The sequence below is a fragment of the Mus caroli genome, chromosome X (genome assembly GCF_900094665.2).
Source record: "Mus caroli chromosome X, CAROLI_EIJ_v1.1, whole genome shotgun sequence".
Classification (NCBI taxonomy): domain Eukaryota; kingdom Metazoa; phylum Chordata; class Mammalia; order Rodentia; family Muridae; genus Mus; species Mus caroli.
Window position 1 is genome coordinate 14,266,501 of NC_034589.1, and position 20,573 is coordinate 14,287,073.

A 20,573-nucleotide genomic window follows, 5' to 3' on the forward strand; every position below is an offset into this window, starting at 1 on the left:
CTACCAAACCCAGACACTATTGTAGATGCTAACAAGTGCTTGCTGAGAGGAGCCTGATATAGCTGTCTCTTAAGCGGCTCTGCTAGAGCCTGACAAATGCAGAGTGGATACTCTTAGCCAACCATTGGACTGAGCACAGGGTCCCTAATGGAGGAGCTAGAGAAAGGACCCAAGGAGCTGAAAGGGTTTGCAGCCGCATAGGAGGAACAACAATATGAACTAACCAGTACCCCCAGAGCTCCCAGGGACTAAACCACCAACCAAAGAGTACACATGGAAGGACCCATGGCTCCAGCTGCATATGTAGCCTTGTTGGTCATCAATGGGAGTTGAGGCCGTTGGGCCTGTGAAGGCTTGAAGCCCCAGTGTAGGGGAATGCCAGGACAGAGAATCGGGAGTGGGTGGGTGGGTGAGCAGGGGGAGGGAGGATGGGATAGGGGGTTTTTACAGGGGAAATGAGTAACAGGGATAACATTTGAAATGTAAATAAAGAAAATATCTAATTAAAAAAAAGAGCTGATTCTGTGAGTCAGATTAGGCTGTCACATCATTTTTATCAGAGTGTCCTGGGAGAGAGAGGATCTTTTAGTATATAGACTGGGCTAACTGATAGAGATCCATCTGCCTTAGCCTCCTGAGTGCATGTGCAGGAGTGCTGACTCCTGGCTTACTTATATCAACTTCTGACTACACATGACTTATATATTATAGTCATCTAGGAGAAAATTTAGTACTGTGCTTCCTAAACCCAATATTAATAATCCTGGATCCACCTGACAGGAAGTCTATAATAATGAGCTCAACAAAATCAAAATTTACTTAATCACCATTCACAAGTCATTTAACATATATACAGTTCTTCAAAACCATTGTTTCTGCTGTCTACTTTATTTCACTTACAAACTGTGCATATTTAACTGTGACTTTTAAGATGTTTCATTATCTATATTACCTTTCCTTCTTTTATATTTTGCTATATTTAAAATCTGTAGAGCTTTTTATTTTATTTTTTTTTTATTTTTTTTTTTTTTGGTTTTTCGAGACAGGGTTTCTCTGTGTAGCCCTGGCTGTCCTGGCACTCACTTTGTAGACCAGGCTGGCCTCGAACTCAGAAATCCGCCTGCCTCTGCCTCCCGAGTGCTGGGATTAAAGGTGTGCGCCACCACGCCCGGCTGTAGAGCTTTTAAGAGGCAGTTGTATCACTTTACAAAAAGCTTAATCTGACCTTCCTATATACTTTTATCATTTGTAAAATATTTCACATTTTAACACCTCTAAATCCAAATGTAGCTTAAAATCAATGCTATCATCTCGCCATAAATTAATTAGTAGCAATATTTGGTGGCACATCTTAAAATCAATGGTGTCTTGAATCTAACCCCCATATATATATCACATAAATATGAATTATGTTTTTTAGTTTACTTAAATATTTTTGATTTAATAATTATATGTATATAAGATATAAGTGTTTTGCTTGCATGTATGTGCCTGGTGCCAACAGAGGTCAGAACAGTAGGTCAGACCCTTGGAACTGGGATGGTTGTGAAGTAGCATTTCAGTGTTGGGAACCGAACCTAGGACTTTTACAAGAGCAATACAAGCACGCTTAACCACTGAGCTACCTCTTTGGTCTCTGTAATTTCTAAGACTGTATTATGAGACAAGTTGAAACAAGTGGAGTACAACTACTACTCAAGTTTCTAGCTGGATTTCATAGTAGTAGGATTTAATTTTTTTTTTTTTCGAGATAGGGTTTCTCTGTGTAGCTCTGGCTGTCCTGGGACTCACTTTGTAGACCAGGCTGGCCTCGAATTCAGAAATCCACCTGCCTCTGCCTCCCGAGTGCTGGGATTAAAGGCATGCACCACCACGCCCGGCTTAATAAATTTTAAAATAGGTCTCATGGTTGTGATTTCCCTTCCTATGACCTCCTTTCTCTAGATAGAAAAGCACAAGTTTTTAGTGAGCGATGAACACTGAATCACAGGAAGAGGCCTCATAAGTTGCATTTAGGAGTCAGACCGCATGTAGGATCTGCTAAACCTGAACCTTGTTAGGCGGTCAGAAGTAGTATAACCTCTGTGTTCTAGGTCATATGGATTATCTGGAGTAATTATGGTCATATAGAGTAAATCCTGACTCAGATTTTTACTTGATCTAATCTACTTGTATAATTTTCCCACCTATAAGACACTGCTCACCAAAAGGGATATTCAGGGGATTCAAATACTTACAACAGAACTTACATGGTATCAACGAAATACTTAAAATATTTACTAAACCAAATGTTACTGTCATTGTGAGTTATGTAAAGCCATACAATATATTACTATAAAAGAAATAATGAGTTTATGTACACACACACACACACACACACACACACACACACACATATATATATATAATTTGTTCTCAGATACTAAGTGAAAAGAGACACCCCCCCAAAAAACAAACAAACAAAAAAACCAAAAAACAAAACAACAACAAAAAAAACCCCAAACCCTGTGCATAGGAGCCAGGTATGGTGGTTCATATCTTTAATCTCAGCATTTGGGAGGCATATGCAGATATCTGTGACTTAGAGGCTGGCTTTGTCCATATAGTGAGTCCCAGGCTAGTCAGGGTTAAACAATGGGACTCTGTCTCAAAAACCAAACCAAATAATTGTACATAGCAGTGTATAATTTTAATGAAACAGATCAATGTTTGATTGTTTGTTTGGTTTTTTTTTTTTTGGTTTTTCGAGACAGGTTTTTTCTGTGTAGCCCTGGCTGACCTGGCACTCACTTTGTAGACCAGGCTGGCCTCGAACTCAGGAATCCGCCTGCCTCTGCCTCCCGAGTGCTGGGATTAAAGGTGTGCGCCACCACGCCCGGCGTTCAGATCAATGTTTGAATGTTAATATAGGGTTATGATGTAAGAAACCAATGAGAAGACAAACCCTTAAATTCTACTAATGGTTACCTCTGAGGAAAAGACGAGAGCAGACATGGAAAGGGAATGATGCTAGACTGCTCTTTTTACATTTGACATTTATTCATTTATTTTGTATGTTAGGTGAGCACACATACCATAGCACATATGTGGTGACCAGAGAACAACTTGTAGGAGTCAGTTCTCACCCTCTACCCTGTGGGTTTCAGGAACTGAATTCAGACTTGGGAACAAACATTTTACCCATGGAGCTGTCTTCTCAGGCTTGAGCTGTTTTTAGTAACCTGATTTTCTAGATTTCATTTCAGAAGCATGTAAATATTTTTGTAACATTTTATAAAATTATCAGCAAAACTGAATAAAAATTTTTCTCTAATATTAGTAGATACCTTGCCATTTCTATTTCCCAGTGAGAAGTTTCGATTCTCAGATTAACCAACATCATTACTTCATTTGACTCCATATACTCTATTTGCATAACAGACTCAGAACAATACTCAAATGAAAAATGAATCAAAAAAATTTAGGGGTAGTGAGATGGCTCAGCAGGCAAAGATATTTGTGACCTTAGTTTAATTCTAGAGATTCACAAGGTGAAATGAGGGGACCCACTCTTGTAAAATTTCTTCTGTCAAACAAATGCCATGGCACACATGCACATGCATCTAAGAATGCACGTGTGTATACTGCATGTACATATACACACATATACACTAAAATCTAATAAAAATAAAAAACACTAGAATTTGATGTAGACATATCAATTTGAAGACATAAGGATTTTTCTTTAAAGAATTTTATACATAGTCTCTAACTCCTATAAATGAAAATATCTAAAAGTGAATTAATAAGAATCAATTTGTGGCACCTTTTACAATGGCCTGAAATAATATAAAAATTCTTAGGATAACTAACCAAGCAGATAAAAGCCTTGTATGATAAAAACTTTGAGAAATTATAGAAGATATCACAAGACAGGCATATCTTTGATGTTTGTGGACCATTAGGATTAACATAGCAAAAATGGCCATCCTACCAAAAGCAATCTATGTATTTAATGCAATCCCCATCAGAATTCCAACATAATTCTTCACATATCTTGAAAAGACAATCTTCAGCTTCACATGTAAACACAACAAACTCAGGATAGCTAAAACAGACCTGAATAATAAAAGAACTGCTAGAGGTCTTACCATTTTCAATTTTAAATTGTACTACAGAGCTATAGAAATATAAACAGCATGGTATTGGCACAAAAAAACAGATACATTAACCAATGAAATTTAATTGAAGACCCAGGGATAAATCCACACATCTATGGACACCTGATTTTTGATACAGAAGTCAGAAATGCCCACTGGAAAAAAGACAGTATCTTTGACAAATGGTGCTGGTGAAACTGGATGTCAGCATATAAAAGAAACCAAATATATTCATACTTATCATGCTGCACAAAACTTAAGTTGAAATGGATCAAAGATCTGAACATAAAAATAGATACTGAGCCGGGCATGGTGGCGCACGCCTTTAATCCTAGCACTGGGAGGCAGAGGCAGGCGGATTTCTGAGTTCGAGGCCAGCCTGGTCTACAGAGTGAGTACCAGGATAGCCAGAGCTACACAGAGAAACCCTGTCTCGAAAAAACAAACAAACAAACAAACAAACAAACCAAAAACCAAAAAATAGATACTGAGAGGAGCAAGTAAATGGTGAAGAAATGAAAGAGAAAGAGAAATAAGGATGTAGGCAGAATGAAGAGAGGCAAAACTGGAAGCTCAAGGGTAGTGAGAAGCAGCCTGATGGGAGTAGATGGCACCTGGGACCATGATGGGGTCCTGGCCTGTGTTGACATCTGAGCTATGGCTCAGGGACACTTTAATGTCTGTGGGCTGTGAAAAATGGGTAATGGCCCCACCCATTACCTGAGAGATGGCCCTAGAGGTATGAAAGCAGGAGAGCTGACCCCCATCCTTAGGCAGCTGCAGTACTCAGAACAGTGGCCTACACACTGTGGGAGTTGCAGGTGAGCCAGCCTGAGGATGGGAGTGTGGAAGAGCTGGACCTACCCCTTGTCTCCCTATAGTAGTATAGACAAGGGAGAGATAAACCCTCTTGCCTTCACCATCTATGGCAGGCAGGAAACCTGGACCTGGGGTCATGAGAACAGGGGAGCTGGCCATACCATTCATCAGCTGCAGGACTTGGAAACAACACAGTAGAGCTGATCATTGATGTGTGATGAGCCATCCCAGAGGGTGTAAGTATGGGAGAGCTAGCCCTGCCTCTTGTCTGCTAAGTGATGGCTTTGGTAAGGGATAGATCCCCTCCCTTCCCTTTTGCCCTTGCCACTGGAGGCAGATGGAAGAATTGGTCTGATGGGGTCATGAGAGCAGGAAAGTTAGTCTTTCCCCTCACGTGCTGCAGAAATTGGGAGAGCAGGTGCTGTATCTCACCTGGGTAGCACAGTAGAACTGACCAAGATGATAGGGGTGCAGGTGAACTGGCCCCAAGGGTGTGAGTGCAGGAGAGCTAGCCCTGCCTCTTGGTGGTGATATTGATGAGGGAAAAATACCCTTATCCCCTCCTTCATCCCTGATCATCTATGGCAGTTCTACGGAGAATGGGACCTGAGATTATGAGAGTAGGAAAACTTGCTTTGTCCCTTACTGGCCACAGTACTTGGGAGAGCAGGCCCTGGACCCTACCTGGGCAGCAGTATAAAGCTGGCTGTGGTTGTGGGGGTTGTAGGTGAGCAGTCTTCCAGGGGGTGAGAGTTTGAGAGCCTGTGGCCTGATCATCTCTGGGCTTTGGATTGGCCCACCCCAACATTTACCCCATTGATAGACTTCTGGAATATATGAAGGGGCATGCTCTCCAGGATCTCCATGACATAGGATAAAAACAGGATATCTAAGAGGAGTCCCAGTTTGTTTCCAATACTGATAGAGTAGTAGAAGACAGAGGCCTATACCAGACCTACTAGTCATTGCAATGAACATTTGCAAGCAAAAAGGTATGGACAAAGGGAATACTGTGGGACACACTGTGACATACAACAGCTTCCACAACAATATTTTTTCTCTGTGTGGGGGGAGGGGTTTACAAGGGTAGAGGGTGGATCTGAGGGTAGGGAGAGATGAGTGGGATTGGGGTGCATGATGTAAAATTCACAAAGAATCAATAAAAAGTTAAAAAAACAGGTATACTGAACCTTATAGATGAAAAACTGGGGAGCATACTTGAACTCATTAACACAGGAAAGATTTTCTGAATAGAACTCTGATTGTACAGATCCAAGATTAACAATTAATAAATGGCACCACATGGAACTGAGAAGTTTCGGTACAACAATGGATTTGGACAACAACTGTCATTTGGACAAAGAGGCAGCCTACAGAATAGGAAAAGATTTTTACCAACCACACATCTGTCAGAGTGCTAATTCCAAAATATATAAAGCATTCATGAAAGAGATATCAAGAAAACAAATAACCCAATTAAAATGGGGTACAAATCTAAACAGAGAATTCTCAATAGAGAAAACTTAAACGCTTGAGAAAACTTTTAAGAAACATTCAGTATCCTTAGCTACCAGGGAAATAGAAGTCAAAACTATTTTGAGATTTCATCTTACACCTGTCAGAATGGCTCAGGTCCAAAAAAACAAACCAACCAACCAAACAAACAAAAAACACAAATAAAAAACCCAAAACCATAAGTGACAGCTCATGCTGGCAAGGATGTAAAGCAAGTGGAACATTCCTCCATTGTTGGTGGGAATGCAAACTTGTACTACTCTATAGAAATCAGCGTGTCAGTTCCATGGGAAGATGGGAATTGATCTATGTCAAAATCTAGCTGTATCACTCTTGGGCATATACCCAAAGGATGCTTCATCCTACCACAGTGACACTAGCTCAACCATATTCATTTCTGTCTTATTAATAATAGTCAGAAACTAGAAACAACCAAGATGTCCCTCAATGGAAGAATAGATAAAAGAGACGTTCAATGTGTGCTTAGTAAAGTTTCTTTTATGAATGTGGGTGCCCTTGCATTTGGGGTATCAATGTTCAGATTGAGACTTTCTCTTGGTGGATTTTCCCTTTGATAAATATGAACTGTCCTTCCTCATAACATTTGATAACTTTTGGTTGAAAGTCCTTAGTGATCAGAGAAACACGAATCAAAATGACCCCGAGAGCCCATCTTACACCAGTCAGAATAGCTAAGATCAAAACCTCAGGTGACAGCACATGTTGTCGAGGATGTGGAGAAAGAGGAACACTCCTCCATTGCTAGTGGGATTGCATACTGGTACAACCACTCTGGAGGTTCCTCAGAAAATTGGAAATAGATCTACCTGAAGACCCAGCAATACCACTCTTGGGCATATACCCAAAAGGTGCCCCACCATACCACAGGGGCACGTGTCCCACTATGTTCATAGAGGCCATGTTTGTGATAGCCAGAAGTTGGAAACAACCCAGGTGTCCCACGACAGAAAAATGGATATAGAAAATGTGGGCCATTTGCACAATGGAATACTACTCAGCTATTAAGAACGAGGACGTCCTGAGTCTTGCAGTCAAATTGATGGAACTAGAATATATTATCCAGAGTGAGGTAACTCAGACCCAAAGGGACATGCATGGTATGTACTCACTAATAAGTGGATATTAGCCAAAAAAGGGTACAGAATACTCAAGGTACAGAACTCAAAATGGTCAACAAGCTGAAGGGCCCAAGTGAGGATGCCTCAGTCCCACTTGGGAGGGAGAAGAAGGCAATCATGAGTGGGAAGGGAGGCAGGGACCTGGGATGGAAAGGGGATGGTGTGGGGACGAGGAGAACCTGATCTGGTATTGGGTGAGGGAAAAGGACTAAAGCCCTGAGGGCTAGCAGGAAGAATGGAAAGAGGTAACCTCAGGAGTTGGTGGGGGGGACCCTCCAGAATGTACTAGAGACCTGGTAGGTGAGAGACTCTCAGGACTCAAAGGGAGGCATCTTAAATGAAATGCCCTACAGTAGAGAGAGGGAACGTGTAGAGCCCACCTCCAGCAGGAAGACAGGGCATCAAGTGAGGGATGGGGTTGCCATCCCACAGTCACATCTCTGACCCAAAACTCTTGTTCTTGTCTAAAAGAATTGCAGGGATAAAAATGGAGGAAAAGAAGGTCCAGTGACAGGCCCAAAGTGGGATCCAGCTCAAAGGGAGGTCCCAAGGCCTGACACTATTACTGAGGCTATGGAGCATCACAAAAAGGGATCTATCATGACTGCCCTCTGAAAGACCCAACAAGTAATGGAAAGAGTCAGATGCAGATATTTGCACCCAACCAATGGACAGAAGCTTCTGACTCCAGTGGTTGAATTAGGGAAAAGCTGGAAGAAGCTGAGGAGGAGGGCGACCCTGTAGGAGGACCAGCTGTCTCAATTAACCTGAAACCCTGAGACCTCTCAAACACTGGACCACCAACCAGGCAGCATACACCATCTGATATGAGGCCCCCAACACATATACAGCAGAGCACACTGCTGGGTCTGTGTTCATTCAGAGATGATGCAATTTGGGCTGGCTTAGTCTTGTGCATGTAACAACTGCTTTGAGTTACTCACATTCATGAACATATGGACAGCACCAACTGGACTTGGTTGTAGGAAAAAGAAAAGTCATGAAATTGGAAGAAAGATATGTTGAGGGGATGATGGGAGAAATAGGAGGTAGGAAATGGTTAGGTAAGTATGATCATATTTCATTGTATGAAATTCTCAAGAATAAAACATTTAAAATTTTTGGTTGTGAACCTAGCCTTTGATGGCTCAGTCAAGTACAGGATAAGCATGTCATAATCCATAGAAGCTAAGTAACAAGGAGGGCCCAAGGGAGGATCCTTGAATCTCACTCAGAAGGGGATATAAAATTGACATTGGAGGTGGATGGTGGGAGGAAACTGAGTGGGAGAAGGGGTAGAGAGGTAATAGAGATGGGGAACAGGTGTAGGGAAGAGTAGGGGTTGGTGTGTGTGTAAGGGGACAGAGAGAATGGAAATCAGAAGGGGAAACATCTCTGGGACAAGCTGGAGACCAGAGATGGGGGAGGCTCCTGAGAGACTATGGGAGTGACCCTAGCTGAGATTCCTAGCAGGGTAGATATGGAGCCTGAAGTGGCCACTTCCTGTAGTCAGGCAGGACTCCCAGTAGAGGGATAAGGACAGCAACCCACACACAAACATGTCCTGCCTACAAAATGTACAGGGGCAAGATGGAGCAGAAACTGAGGGAATGACCAACCAACGGCTGCCCCAACTTGAAATCCATACCGTGGGAGAGAATCAACCTGACACTATTAATGATACTTTGCCTGCATTCAGGGGCCTAGCATAACAGTCTTCTGAGAGGGTTCATCCAACAGCTGATGGAAACAGATGCAGAGACCCACAGCCAAACATTAGGTGGAGCTCAGGGAGTCTTATGGAAGAGTGGAGAAAAGGACGGAGGGAGCCAGAGGGGTGAAGGACACCACAAGAAGATCTGAGGAGTCAAATAACCTGGGCCCATGGAGGCTCACAGAGACTGAACCACCAACCAGAGAGCATGCAAGGAATGGACCTAGAAGCCCTACACATTTGTAGCAGATGTAAAGCTCGGTCTTCCTGTGGGTTCCTGAACAGTTGTAGTGGGGGCTGTGTCTGATTCTGTTATCTGTCTTTGGATCTCCTTCCCCTAACTAGCCTGTCTTGTCTGGCCTCAGTTGAAAAGGATACAATTAGTCCTGCTGTGACTCTATGAGCCAGGGTGGGTTGGTACCCATGAGGAGAAGAGGAGAGGAAATTGGGGGGGGGGTTGTGAGGGTGGGACTGGAAGGAAAGGAGGGAGGGGGATGCAATGTAAAATGACTAAGTGAATAAATTAATTAATGAAAAAGTCGCCGGGTGGTGGTGGGGCACGCCTTTAATCCCAGCACTTGGGAGGCAGAGGCAGGCGAATTTCTGAGTTCAAGGCCAGCCTGGTCTACCAAGTGAGTTCCAGGACAGCCAGGGCTATACAGAGAAACCCTGTCTCGAAAACAAACAAACAAACAAACAAACAACCAAAAAAAAAAAGAAAAATGAAAAAGTCTCAATTTTGCATTTATTAGTGAATTAGCCTAAGCAACAATTACCAGTAACTAATAGCATAAAACAGACAATTGTGCCTGACAAACCTGATGGGAATAATTAGGCAGTTTGGAAAAAAAAAAGAAAAAGAAAGCCCTGAATTTAATCTAGCTTAAAAGAAAACAAAGACAGAGGGCTACAGTAAGATACTACCTGGAAAGCTCCAAACTGGAATTTCCCCATCTTCTGGGTCTGGTTCTTCTACCTCCAGCTTGATAATGAGATCTGGCTTAGTAACCTGCTGTTCTAAGGATGATAAAGGAGAGATACCTCCTTGGTCTTCAGAGCCTGAAACAGCACAAGTTGCAGTTTGGGGTCAGCAGAAGGGACCTGTCACTTAACAGAAACCATTTAACCAAAATTTTGAGTTTCCTTTAAGAAAAGAAAAATGTGAAGGGAAGCAAGCAAAGCTCCCCTACTGAAAAAATAACCACCAAAAGTTACCTATGGAAGCCACCTCACACACAGAAACGAGGTTGCTGTAGGTCTCAAGCATCACATCTCGGTACAGGGTCCTCTGTGGAGAGTTCAGGTATTGCCACTCCTCCTGAGTGAAATCCACAGCTACATCCTCAAATGTCACTGGTTCCTGTAATGGCAAACTTCTTTTACTCTAAAATGCTGACCACTGAATGATAAGTATATAATGTGAGAAAACTACTAATTGAGCTCCCAGTTCAGTCCCTGGTCTACAGGCATATCTGTCAAGCATTTTCTTAATTGCTAATTGATAGAGGAAGCCCAGCTCACTGTGGCAGTACCATCCCTTTGTAGGTGGGTCTGGGTCTTTGGGAAAAGTAGCTGAGGAAGGCAGAAATAGCAAGCCCATAAGTAGCATTCCTCCATAGTCTCTGCCTCAGTTCCTGTCTAGTTTCTTGAAAATTTGTATTCCAACAAGTGATTCTGCAGCAGAAAAAATACCCCTTAAAATGCATCAGCGACCTAAATGTAGTATCTAAACCCATAGTATTTGTAGGGGAAAAATATTGGATAAAGTCCCTTAAATCTTGATGAGCCAATTATTTTTCTGTAACCAAAAAATTCCAAAGATATTTACTCTTTTTTTATTTTGTTTTTGATATTCACTCTTAAAGATAATGAAAAGGTAAGTCACAGAACAGAAGTAAATATTACAGCTTACATATCTGATAATATAAAAAGTACTATTAAACTATTGGAGAGTATGAAAACTGTGCCCTCTGGTTAGTCTGGCTAAGGGTTTATCTATCTTGTTGATTTTTCTCAAAGAACCAGCTCCTGGTTTTGTTGATTCTTTGTATAGTTCTTTTTGTTTCTACTTGGTTGATTTCAGCCCTGAGTTTGATTATGTTTTGCCATCTACTCCTCTTGGGTGTATTTCCTTCATTTTGCTCTACAGCTTTCAGGCTTACTATCAAGCTGCTAGTGTAAGTTCTCTCCAGTTTCTTTTTGGAGGCACTTAGAGCTATGAGTTTTCCTCTTACCACTGCTTTCATTGTGTCCCATAAGTTTTGGTATAATATGCCTTCATTTTCATTAAATTCTAAAAAGCCTTTAATTTCATTCTTTATTTCTTCCTTGACCAACTTATCATTGAGTAGAGAGTTGTTCAGCTTCCATGCGTATGTGTACTTTCCATTGATTTTGTTGGTATTTAAGACCAGGCTTAGTTTGTGGTCTTTTTAAAAAAAGATTTATTTATTTATTTCATGTATGTGGGTACACTGGCACTATCTTTATAGACATACCAGAAGAAGGCATCAGAGCCCCATTACAGATGGTTGTAAGTTACCATGTGGTTGCTGGGAATTGAACTCAGGACCTCTCGAAGAGCAGCCAGTGCTCTTAACTGCTGAACCATCTCTCCAGCCCTTCAGGAAATTTCTGACTTAAGTCAACACTGAGCTACTGAGAGGACAGCATACTCAACAGCTATGGAAGGAAGCTTTTCACCTCTATGTGCTTTGTTCTGTATCTCTACCATGTGGTTGTTCCTGAGTTGTACCCTTCTTCTAGTTTGGTTCTTTTGTTTGTTGCTGTGATATTCACTATGACAAAAAAACAGCTTAGGGAGGAAAGGGTCTATTTGCCTTCCACATACTGATCACAGTCCATCATTGAGGAAGGGCAGGGCAGGAAACCAACCAGGAGCAGAACTCATAGCCTAGGAGTAGCATATCCACATGAGCAGGGTCTTCTCACATTAATCAATAATCAAGAAAACTGTCCCATAGATATGCCCACAACCATTACCTTCCTAAGTTCTCTGAGTAATTCAAGTATATTATTGAACTTGGGGGGGGGGTTCTCTTTACAGCCCCATGTTAATTACTTTGGCTTGTCTACTTGAAATGCCGAGTTCATTAGTGAAGCACACTTGGATATGTCCATGAAAGCATTCCAGATTTGATTAACTAAGGAGGAACAGCATCACTCTAAATGTAGACAGCACCATCCAAGGGCTGGGATGTCAGAATGGATAGAAAGGGAACAAAGGAGAAAGCCTAGGTGAAGTGAGCACCAGTGAACCCTTTTCTGTTTTCTGATCTGCAGGGAAGCAGTCGTCATGCTCTATGATTTTCTCTGTAGGATGGACTATACCATAAAACCATTGAGTTTCTCTGTTTATTAAGTATTTGGTTACAAAAATGAGAAAACTCCATAGTATACTCTCAAATTTGCAAGTGGGTAAGCAGAGGTATAAGTAACTCAGGAACTCCCATTTTTGGCTGGTATCTGAAGTCAAGAAACTTTGTGGGACTACTGTGTGGTCTCCACTAACAATTGGTACAAAAAGTTCCTAACTCAAAACATCCACAAAATTTGGGACACAATGAAAAGACCACACCTAAGAATAACGGGCATAGAAGAAAGCAGAGATTCCCAACTCAAAGAGCCAGAAAATATCTTCAACAAAATCGTAGAAGAAAACTTCCCTAACCTAAAGAAATAGATGCCCATAAATGTACAAGAAGCCTACATAACATCAAATAGATTGGGCCAGAAAAGAAAATCCTTCCATTACATAATAATGCATAAAACACTGAATGCACAGAACAAAGAAAGAATATTAAAAGCAGTAAGGAAAAAAGGCCAAGTAACATATAAAGGCTGACCTATCAAAATTACACCAGACTTCTCAACAGACTCTAAAAGCCAGAAGATCCTGGATAGATTTCATCCAGACCCTAAGAGAACATAAATGCCTGCCCAGACTACTATACCCAGCAAAATTCTTAATCATCATAGATGAAAAATACAAGATATTCCATGACAAACCCAAATTTAAACAATATCTTTCCACCAATCCCATAGATATGCCCACAACCATTACCTTCCTGAGTTCTCTGAGTAATTCAAGTATATTATTGAACCTGGGGGAACTACAGAGGATTATAGGGGGAAAACTCCAACACAAGGAGGGTAACTATACCCAAGAAGACAAAAGAAATTAGTGATTTCACAACAAACCCCCCAAAAGAGAAACATACACACACACACACACACACACACACACACACACACACACACACACACCTCCAACAACAAAAATAACAGGAACTAACAATAATGGGTCTTTAAAAATCTCTCAGCATCAATGGATTCAATTCCCCAATAGACACAGGCTAGCAGACTAGATATGTAAACAGGATCCATCATTCTGCTACATATAAAAACAGCTGGGCAACAAATACAGATACTACCTCAGAGTAAAGGTCTAGAAAAAAGCTTTCCAAGCAAAGGGTCTGAAGAAACAAGCTGGAGTAGCCACTCTAATATCCAATAAAATAGATCTTTAACCAAAAGTAATCAAAAGAGATAGGGAAGACACTTCACACTTACCAAAGGGAAAATATCTACTAAGAAGTCTAAATTCTGAATATCTATACTCCAAAGGCAAGAGCACCCACATTCATGAAAGAAATTCCCCAATAAAAAGACATAGGCTAACAGAGTGGATGTGTAAACAGTATCCATCATTCTGCTACATACAAGAAACCGACCTTGGCAACAATGATAGACATTACCTCAGAGTAAAGGCCTGGAAAAAGGTTTTCCAAGCAAATAGACCCAAGAAAAAATTTGGAGTAGCCATTCTAATATCTAATAAAACAGACTTTCAACCAAAACTAATCAAAAAAGATGGAAAAAGATACTTCATACTCATCAAAGTAAAAATCCACCAAAATATCATCTCAATTATGAACAACTACAACTCCAAATGCAAGGGCACCCACATTTGTAAAAGAAACATTACTAAAGCTTACATCACACATCAAACCCCACACACTAATAGTGGGAAACCTCAACACCCCACTTTCACTAATAGACATGTCATCCAGACAAAAACTAATCAGATATGAGAATAACTGACATTACAAATAAAATGGACTGAACAGGCATCTACAGAATATTTCATTCAAACACAAAAGAATATACCCTTTTCTCAGCACCTCATGGAATGAACCTTACCCAAAATTGGTAACATATCCAAGATTCAAAAAACTCCTTGTAATCTATCAGCCTACCATGGATTAAAGCTGGACTTCAGCAATAACAGAAACAACAGAAAGCCTATAAACTCATGGAAACTGAACAACTCTCTACTCAATGATTAATGGGTCAGGGAAGAAATAAAGAAATTAAAGACTTTCTAGAATTCAATGAAAATGAAGGCACAACATACTTATGGAACACAGTGAAAGCGGTGCTAAGAGGAAAGTTCAGAGCACTAAGTGCTTCCATAAAGAAATTAAATAGTTCCCATACCAGGAATTTAAGAGTACAACTGAAAGCTCTAGAAAAAAAAAAAAAGCAAACACACTCAAGGGATTCATGGCACATACTTAAACACAATAAAAGCAACATACAGCAAGACAATAGCCAACATTAAATTAAATGGAGGTAAACTTGAAGTAATGCCACTAAAATCAGGGAAAAGATATGACTGCCCACTCTTTTGCTATCTATTCAATGTAGTGCTTGAAGTTCTAGTTAGAGCAATAAGACAAAAAAGGATATCAAAGGAATATAAATCAGAAAGGAAGAAGTCAAGGTATCACTATTCATGAATGATATGATAGTATACAGGAGTGATCCCCAAAATTCTACTAGAGAACTTCTACAGCTGATAAAAATCTTTAGTAAAATGTGTTGTTTGTTACAAAATTAACTCAATTTTAATTAATCAGTATCCCTCCTTTATATAAATGATACATGGCCTGAGAAAGAAGTTATGGAGACAACACCCTTCTCACTACCCATAAATAAAATATACTGATGTAACTCTAACCTAGCAAGTAAAAGACATGAATGACAAGAACTTTTAAGTCTCTGAAGAAAGAAATTGACAAGGCTTTATATTCAAATAACACCAGGAGAGAACTAACCTCCCCAAGAGTGCAGACAGTCTTGTGAGCACAGATAAGACCACCACTGCTATGTGGAGGAACCCACCTGGAACCCTCAGGACACAGGAACCAAGGGGCAGCCTGGGACAGGAGTCTTCCGTTTTCCATTTGTGCCTGGAGCCGATCCTCTGCCACAGAGCTACACACACAAATACCACCAGGAGAGAGCTGGTCTCCCAGGAGTGGCTACACTCCTGCAAGCACAGGTAAGACCACCACTTCTCTCCAAATTCCTGCCCAAGAGGGACCCTCCCATAGCCATCAGGACACAGGAACCAAGGATCGGCTGGGGACAGGATCCTTCTGGTTTCTGTCTGCACCCCAGAGCTGACCCTGTGCCACAGCTCTCCATACCTAAATTCCTCCGAGAGAACTGGTCTCCCAGGAGTACTGACACACAGGCTTGCAGGATGGGCAAGTCACAGTCAGAAATAGCAAGACCAGCTAATACCAGAGATAACCAGAGGGAGAAAGGTAAGCACAAGAACATAAGCAACAGAAAAAAAGGCTACTTGGCATCATCAGAACTTAGTTCTCCCACCACAGCGAACCCTGGTTACCCCAATATACCAGAAAAGCAAAACTCTGATTTAAAATCACATCTCATGATGATGAAACAGGACTTTAAGAAGAACATAAGTAACTCCCTTAAAGAAATAAAAGAGAACACAGGTAAACAGGTAGTAGACCAAAAATCCCTTAAAGAATTACAGGAAAACATAACCAAACAGGTGAAGGAACTTAACAAAACCATCCAGGATCTAAAAATGGAAATACACACAATAAAGAAAACACAAAGGTAGACAACCCTGGAGTTAGAAATCCTAGGAAAGAGATCAGGAATCATAGGTGCAAGTATCACCAACAGAATACAAAAGATAGAAGAGAGAATCTCAGATGCAGAAGATACCATAGAAAACATTGACACAACAGTCAAAGAAAATGCAAAATGCAAAAAGCTCATAACCCAAAACATCCAGGAATTCCAGGACACAATGAGAAGACCAAACCTAAGGATAATAGGTATAGACGAAAGAAAAGATTCCCAATTTAAAGGGCCAGTAAATATCTTCAACAAAACTATAGAAGAAAAGTTACCTAACCTAAAGAAAGAGATGCCCATGAACATACAAGATACCAAACACCAAAGTTAAATCAGGATCAGATAAACAATCTAATAGTCCCATAATCCTTAAAGAAATAGAAGCAGTCATTAAAAGTCTCCAAAAAAAAAAAAAAAAAAAAAAAAGCCCAGGACCAGATGGTTTTGGTGTAGAATTCTTTCAGACCTTCATAGAAGACCTAATACCAATACTATTTAAAGTATTGCACAAAATTGAAACAGAAGGAACACTACTCAATTCATTCTATGAAGCCACAATTATGCTGACCAAAACCACACAAAGACCCAACAAAGAAGAGAACTTCAGACCAATATCCCTTATGAACATCTATGCAAAAATACTCAATTAAATTCTCCCAAACTGAATCTAAGAACACATGAAAACCATCATCCATCATGATCAAGTAGGCTTCATCCCAGGGATGCAGGGGTGGTTCAATATATGGAAATCCACCAATGTAATCCACTGTATAATAAAACTCAAAGAAAAAAAAAACACACTATCATTTCATTATATACTGAAAGTGCATTTGACAAAATTCAACATCTCTTCCTGTTAAAAGTCTTGGAAAGATCAGGAATTCAAGGCCCATACCTAAACATAGTAAAAACAATATACAGCAAACCAGTAGCCAACATCACACTAAATGAAGAAAAACTTGAAGCAATCCCACTAAAATCAGGAACTAGACAAGCTGCCTACTCTCTCTCTCTCTCTATTCAATGTAGTACTTGAAGTTCTAGCTAGAGCAATTAGACAACAGAAAGAGATCAAAGGGACACAAATTGGAAAGGAAGAAGTCAAACTACCACTATTTGCAGATGATATGATAGTATACTTAAGTGACCACAAAAACTCCACCAGAGAACTCCTATAGCAAAGTGGCCAGATATAAAATTAACTCAAACAAATCAGTAGCCTCCCTCTACTCAAAGGATAAACAGGCTGAGAAAGAAATTAGAGAAATGACACCCTTCACAATAGTCACAAGCAATATAAAGTATCTAGGTGTGACTCTAACCAAACAAGTGAAAATTCTATAGGACAAGAACTTCAAGTCTCTGAAGAAAGAAATCGAAGACCTCAGAATATGGAAAGATCTCCCATGCTTGTGGATTGACAGGATTACCATAGTAAAAATGGCCATCTACAGATTCAGTGCAATCCCCATCAAAATTACAACATAATTTTTCACATAGATAAAAAGAGTAATTCTCAAATTCATTTGTAACAACAACAACAACAACAACAACAACAACAACAAAAACCCAGGATAGCGAAAAATATTCTCAACAATAAGAGAACTTCTGGGGAATCACCATTTCTGACCTCAAGCTCTACTCCAAAGCAGTAGTGATAAAAACCTCATGGTATTGGTACAGAGACAGGCATGTAGATCAAAGGAATAGAATTGAGGACCCAGAAATGAACCCACATACCTACGGTCACTTGATCTTTGATAAAGGAGCTAAAACCATCCAGTGGAAAAAAAGAGCATTTTCATCCAATGGTGCTGGCTCAACTGGCGGTTAGCATGCAGAAGAATGCAAATTGATCCATTCTTATTGCCTTGTACAAAGTTCATGTCCAAGTGGATCAAGCACCTCCACATAAGACCAGATACACTGAAACTAATAGAAAAGAAAATGGGGAAGAGCCTCAAGCACATGGGCACAGGGGAAAATTTCCTGAAGAAAACACCAATAGCCTATGCTCTAAGAACAAGAATTGACCAATGGGACCTCATAAAATTATAAAGCTTCTGTAAGGCAAAGGACACTGTCAATAGGATTCAATGGCAACCAACAAATTGGGAAAAGATCTTTAATAACCCTATATCCAATAGAGGGCTATTGTCCAATGTATACAAAGAACTCAAGAAGTTAGACTCCAGAGAATCAAATAACACTATTAAAAAATGGGGTACAGAGCTAAACAAAAAATTCTCCACTGAGGAATACTGAATGGCTGAGAAGCACCTAAAAAAAATGTTCAACATTCTCAGTCATCAGGGAAATGCAAATCAAAACAACACTGAGATTCCACCTCATACCAGTTAAAATGGCTAACTCAGATGACAGCCGATGTTGGCGAGGATGTGGAGAAAGAGGAACACTCTTCCACCTCTGGCAGAATTGCAAGCTTGTACGACTACTCTGGAAATCAGTTTGGCAGATGCTCAGAAAACTGGACATCGTACTACCTGAGGATCCAGATCTACCACTCCTAGGCATATACCCAGAAGATGCTCCAACAAGTAATAAGGACACATGTTCCAGTACGTTCATACCAGCTTAATTTATAATAGCCAGATGCTGGAAAGAACCCAGATGTCCCTTAACAGAGGATTGGATACAGAAAATGTGTACATTTACACAATGGAGTACTATTCAGCTGTTAAAAACAATGAATTCATGAAATTCTTAGGCAAATGGATGAGACTAGAAAATATCATCCTGCATGAGGTAACCCAATAACAAAAGAACACACATGGTATACACTCACTGATAAGTAGATATTAGCCCAGAAGCTTGGAATACCGAAGATACAATTCACAGACCAAATGAAGCTCAAGAAGATGGAAGACCAAAGTGTGGATACTTCAATCCTTCTTAGAAGGGGGAACAAAATACCCATGGGAGGAGATACAGAGACAAAGTGTGGAGCAGAGACTGAAGGAAAGACCATCCAGAGACTGCCCCACCTGGGGATCTATCCCATATACAGTCACCAAACCCTGACACTATTGTGGATGACAAAAAGTGCTTGCTGAGAGGAGCCTGATATAGCTGTCTCCTAAGAGGCTCTGCCAGTGCCTGACAAATACAGAGGTAGATGTTTGCAGCCAACCATTGGACTGAGCACATGGTCCCTAATGGAGGAGCTAGAGAAAGGACCCAAGGAGCTGAGGAGGTTTGCAGCCACATAGGAGGAACAACAATATGAACTAATTAGTACCTCCTGAGCTCCCAGGGACTAAACCACCAACCAAAGAGTACACATCTGCATATGTAGAAGAGGATGGCCTAATAAGGGACTTTAATGGGAGGAGAGGCCCTTGGTCCTGAGAAGGCTCAATGCCCCAGTGTAGGGGAATGCCAGGACAGGGAAGTGGGAGTGGGTGTGTTGGTGAGCAGGGAGTTGGGGAAGGAGATATGGGTTTTTCAGAGGGGAAATCAGGAAATGGGATAACATTTGAAATGTACATAAAGAAAATATCTAATAAAATTAAATAAATACAAAAAAGAAAGAAATTAAAGAAGATACCAGAAGGAAAGCTCTTCCATGCTCATTGATCAGTATGATTAACACAGTGAAAATGGCCATTTTACCAAAAGCAACATATAGATGTAAGGCAATTCCCATCAAATTTCCAACACAATTCTTTCGACTTTGAAAGGGCAGTTATCAACTTCATATGGAAAACTCCAAATCCCAGTAATCCCAGTATAGCTAAAATAATCCTTAAAAAAACCCACCAAAACCCAACCAAACAAAACTCCCTTTGGAGGTATTACCATCCCTGACTTCAATCAAGCTGTATTACAGAGCAATAGTAATAAAAGTTGTATAGTATTTGTATAGAAACAGACAGGTTGATCAATGGAATCAAATCTAACACACAGAAATAAACCCACACATCTATGGATGGACACTTGATTTTTTTAAAAAAGAAGCTAAAATGGAAATTGGAGAGCATCTTCAAAAAATGGTGCTGGTCTAACTGGAAGTTTGCATGTAGAGGAATGGAAATAGATCCATATTCATTATCTTTCACAAAACTCAAGTGTACGTGGATCAAAAACTTCGATGTAAAACCAGATACACTAAATCTAATAGAACATCACTTGGGAATACCCTTCAATACACGGTTACAGGAGACAATATCCTGAACAGAACACCAATGGCTCCGGCTCTTAAGATCAACAATTGATAAATAGGACCTCATAAAACTGAAAAGC

The 20,573-nt window shown here is 40.4% G+C and overlaps 1 protein-coding gene across 4 annotated transcripts in view; it reads right to left on the minus strand.

The window, feature by feature from the left end:
* Znf182 (zinc finger protein 182) overlaps positions 1–20,573 on the minus strand; it is a 43,826-nt gene that overhangs the window by 6,031 nt on the left and 17,222 nt on the right. For all 4 annotated transcript variants that reach the window (XM_029473457.1, XM_029473456.1, XM_029473455.1 and 1 more), the window contains 2 exons: positions 10,542–10,686; positions 10,251–10,385 (listed from right to left, as the gene is read on the minus strand). In XM_029473457.1, coding sequence (XP_029329317.1) covers positions 10,251–10,385; positions 10,542–10,686 — 280 coding nt within the window. The remainder of the gene's footprint in view (positions 1–10,250; positions 10,386–10,541; positions 10,687–20,573) is intronic.